The sequence below is a fragment of the Populus trichocarpa genome, chromosome 15 (genome assembly GCF_000002775.5).
Source record: "Populus trichocarpa isolate Nisqually-1 chromosome 15, P.trichocarpa_v4.1, whole genome shotgun sequence".
NCBI lineage: Eukaryota > Viridiplantae > Streptophyta > Magnoliopsida > Malpighiales > Salicaceae > Populus > Populus trichocarpa.
In genome coordinates this window covers 6,426,163-6,429,245 of record NC_037299.2, presented here as the reverse complement: position 1 = coordinate 6,429,245, position 3,083 = coordinate 6,426,163, and the positions used below count along the sequence as shown (strand labels likewise).

At 41.9% G+C, this 3,083-nt stretch overlaps 1 protein-coding gene across 1 annotated transcript; it reads right to left on the bottom strand.

Annotated features, from left to right (window-relative positions):
- Nucleotides 1-353: 353 nt before the first annotated feature.
- Nucleotides 354-2,324, bottom strand: LOC18105515 (protein ASPARTIC PROTEASE IN GUARD CELL 1). Its single transcript, XM_006374076.3, has one exon. The coding sequence runs from the start codon at nucleotides 2,224-2,226 to the stop codon at nucleotides 727-729; it is 1,500 nt and encodes a 499-aa protein (XP_006374138.1). The 5' UTR covers nucleotides 2,227-2,324; the 3' UTR covers nucleotides 354-726.
- Between the last annotated feature and the right edge of the window lie 759 nt (nucleotides 2,325-3,083).

Here is a 3,083-nt window from a genome sequence, read left to right as displayed (position 1 = left end):
AAAAGAGTGGTTAGAACTGTAGTCTGTATTCCATGTCAGTAGTGTTCTTGATTTTTGTTATTATGGCAATCAACATGCTTAATTATATAAGACGCTGATAGAATCCAAATAACCGTCACTATTTTATTTTTTTCATGCCACGTGTCACACATGCATGAAAGCCTTTTATTTATAACGTACTGAAAATTAAAATGGCTGTCATTTTCTTTGTTTCCTTCTTTTTTTGATCGTGACTTTGTTTCCTTCTTTATTACAACTGATCAACAACTTTTGCTCCTTTTTTTTTTGCCTTTCTCGTTTTTTAAGAAAAAATAAAGGTTAACTTAACATGAGAACGGACATATTACCAGGTATTGATTTTTTGAACCTCTCTTATGCTAAAAAGAAAAAATAAACGTAAAACATACACGCAATTTAACAGATTCGCTGTACATGCCACTCAACTCCAGAGTCCAGAGGACTGAACGGAACACAGAGGCAAGTGCTAGTACAGCAATTTATGGCTAATCAATGACTCAACCATCCACATCTTGATTGGAGTTATTTAGATGGGCTCTACTTCCACCCACTCCTCACTAGTCACTACTCCATTTCATCTTCCTAATAAATGTATATAAATAAATCCACACTTGTCCTATTTAGAAAACTAATTCACCTTATTTACCATAGAAGAAAAGGCGAATTTCATTTCACTCTACCTATAAAAGAAACACCTGTTACCATTAACTACTGACATTTATTGGGTGAGAATCCCATGCGGTTATTTGCCAGGTCAAATGTGACACGTGTCCCCTGCTGCTGTACATTCCCGATTATAGACAGAGACGACGTCGTTGGAGCAAATGCAAAGCAGTAAGTCCCAGCAGAATCCACAGGGATCAAATAATTGGCGGCCGGCAAATTCCAGGACTTCCCATCTGCGAAGTGAAACGACACCGTTGGGACTCTTACACTTGCCTGTCCAGACAGATCATAACACGTGTCAAACAATGCAACAGCACTAGTGAGTTTCAAATTCTGAGTCATCCTCACGAATGCATCACGCAGAGGATTGTAAGCCTGAGTCTGCAACCGAGTTATTGCTGTTCCACAGTCAACGATTATCCCACCATTCCCTGACTCGTCCAATCGAAATGTTGACTCAGGTATCGACACCATCTGCCCACCGACACTCATTCCACTGAGACCCACATAGTAAAAAGTATCAATCTTCCGGTTCTTCATCAAAGGAGCAGTGACTGAATCAACGCCGAGTTGAGCCGAGTTAAAGTCCAAAGTCGACGATCCAGCCGAGTCACGATTCACTAAACAATAAGAAAACGACGTCGCTTTAAGCTGGTTTGTTAACGAAAGTGGGCCACCACCAAGACCTAATAAACCAGCAGCACCCACAAACAACCCTTCATTATCATGACCACAGCCTAAAGCAACGTTTTTAACACTCCCAGAATTCCCAAACGACACCGATTCAGTAGCAAAATCACCGAAAGTATACGACCCGTCGCCGTAGTTAACCTGATAAAGACACTGCCCACTTCTACAGCTCGACATTTCTAAAGAGCTACACTGTTGAGATTGACAAGTGACAGGAGCGTAAGTAGAGGACGCCGTTGGATCAAAGATTGGATCTGTTTGCTGGTAACAGTCTGTACAGGGTTGACATTGTAGCCAGTTAATGTCACTGCCTGTGTCCAAAACCATGTAAAACTGTCTTGCTGGGTTACCGACACCAACTCGAGTGAAGTACTCACCGCTTCCTTGGCTTGTACCTGAAGTGACTGGAGTGGATAAGTCCTCGGGTTTGATCTCGGTTTCTAAGGGTTTGAGGTCGGATTTGGAGATGTCTTCGAGGGCGAGTTGGAGTCTGGCTGTGAGTGAGTTGAATCGGACTGTGTCACGGTGGAGTCGAGAGAGGACTAAGGATTTGTAGTCTTTGTGGTGGATTTTGTAGATGGTTTCGCGGGGATGGAGTTCGAGGGAGAAAGAGAGTGAAGAGTTGGAGAAAGATGGGGTGGATGTGGTGATTGTTGTGTGAGTGGAGGATTTTTGTGTTTGTAGATCAAAGGAGAGGATGTTATGGGCTTGTTGAAGAGAAGATGCGACATCAAGGATTGTTGTCGTTGTTGTTGTAGTGGCATCTGGTAAATCACGAGGTAAAGTGGAGGTGAAGAAGAGAAAAATGAGAGTGAGGAATAGAAGGAATGCCTTTGAAGCTGGTTCTGACATTTTTGTTGCAGAATTTGGAGGGTTAAGAGTGGAAGCGGAAGTTTCGCTTTTTATTGAAAAAAAAGTAGAAAGAGGTGGTAGTAATGTGAATAAAAGATGGCCTCACGTCATCAAGATAAGAAAAGAGGGTTTCAAGGCGTTAATAACGATGTCTAAGTGGGACAAAGCTCACCTTGCAAACTTGCTGACAAGCAGCCATGGTTGACAGCATGTGTATCCACGCGCCATGGCCACAGAAGAGGTGCTTTATTGCCATTACCATCGTGTAGTTTGGGTGAACAAAAAAACTGAAAAACTGAGAAAATTGAAAAAACCAGAAAAAATATAACCGAAAAAACCGAACAAAAAAAAATCAAATTAACCGATTAAAAAATCACAAAAAAGTTATGGTTCGGTTCGGTTTTGGTTTCTAAAGTCTGAAACCGATTGAACCGAATCGAACCGAACTAGTTCAACCAGGCCACCACTTAAAAAAAAAACAAGTATAAATAGAAATTTTCTAACCCTAAACCTACATTCAGTCGCCCCCCTCCTCCTTTGCTTTCTGGCTCTCTGCATCTCCCCCCTCCTTTTGCTCTCTGCATCTCCCCCTCATCTCTCCTCTCTTATTTTTCTTCATGCTTAGCTCTATGATTGTTACTTATTAGTTGTTGAGCTCCTGCTCCATGCTCCTTTGCTTAAGCTCCATCTCTTTCAGCCGCCCCCTCTCCCTATTCTCTGTCTCTCATCTCTCAAATGATTTGAGTCAAATCTGTCTTGTTCTCTTCCATGCTCTTTATCTCTGTCTCTCATCTCTCAGATCTGCATGTTCTTGGCCCAAATGTTGTGGTGCATGACAAATTTAGTAGGTTCATCTC

Coding starts and splice junctions, on each gene's coding strand:
- LOC18105515 (XM_006374076.3), bottom strand. CDS start 2,226: ATGTCAGAACCAGCTTCAAAGGCATTCCTTCTATTCCTCACTCTCATT.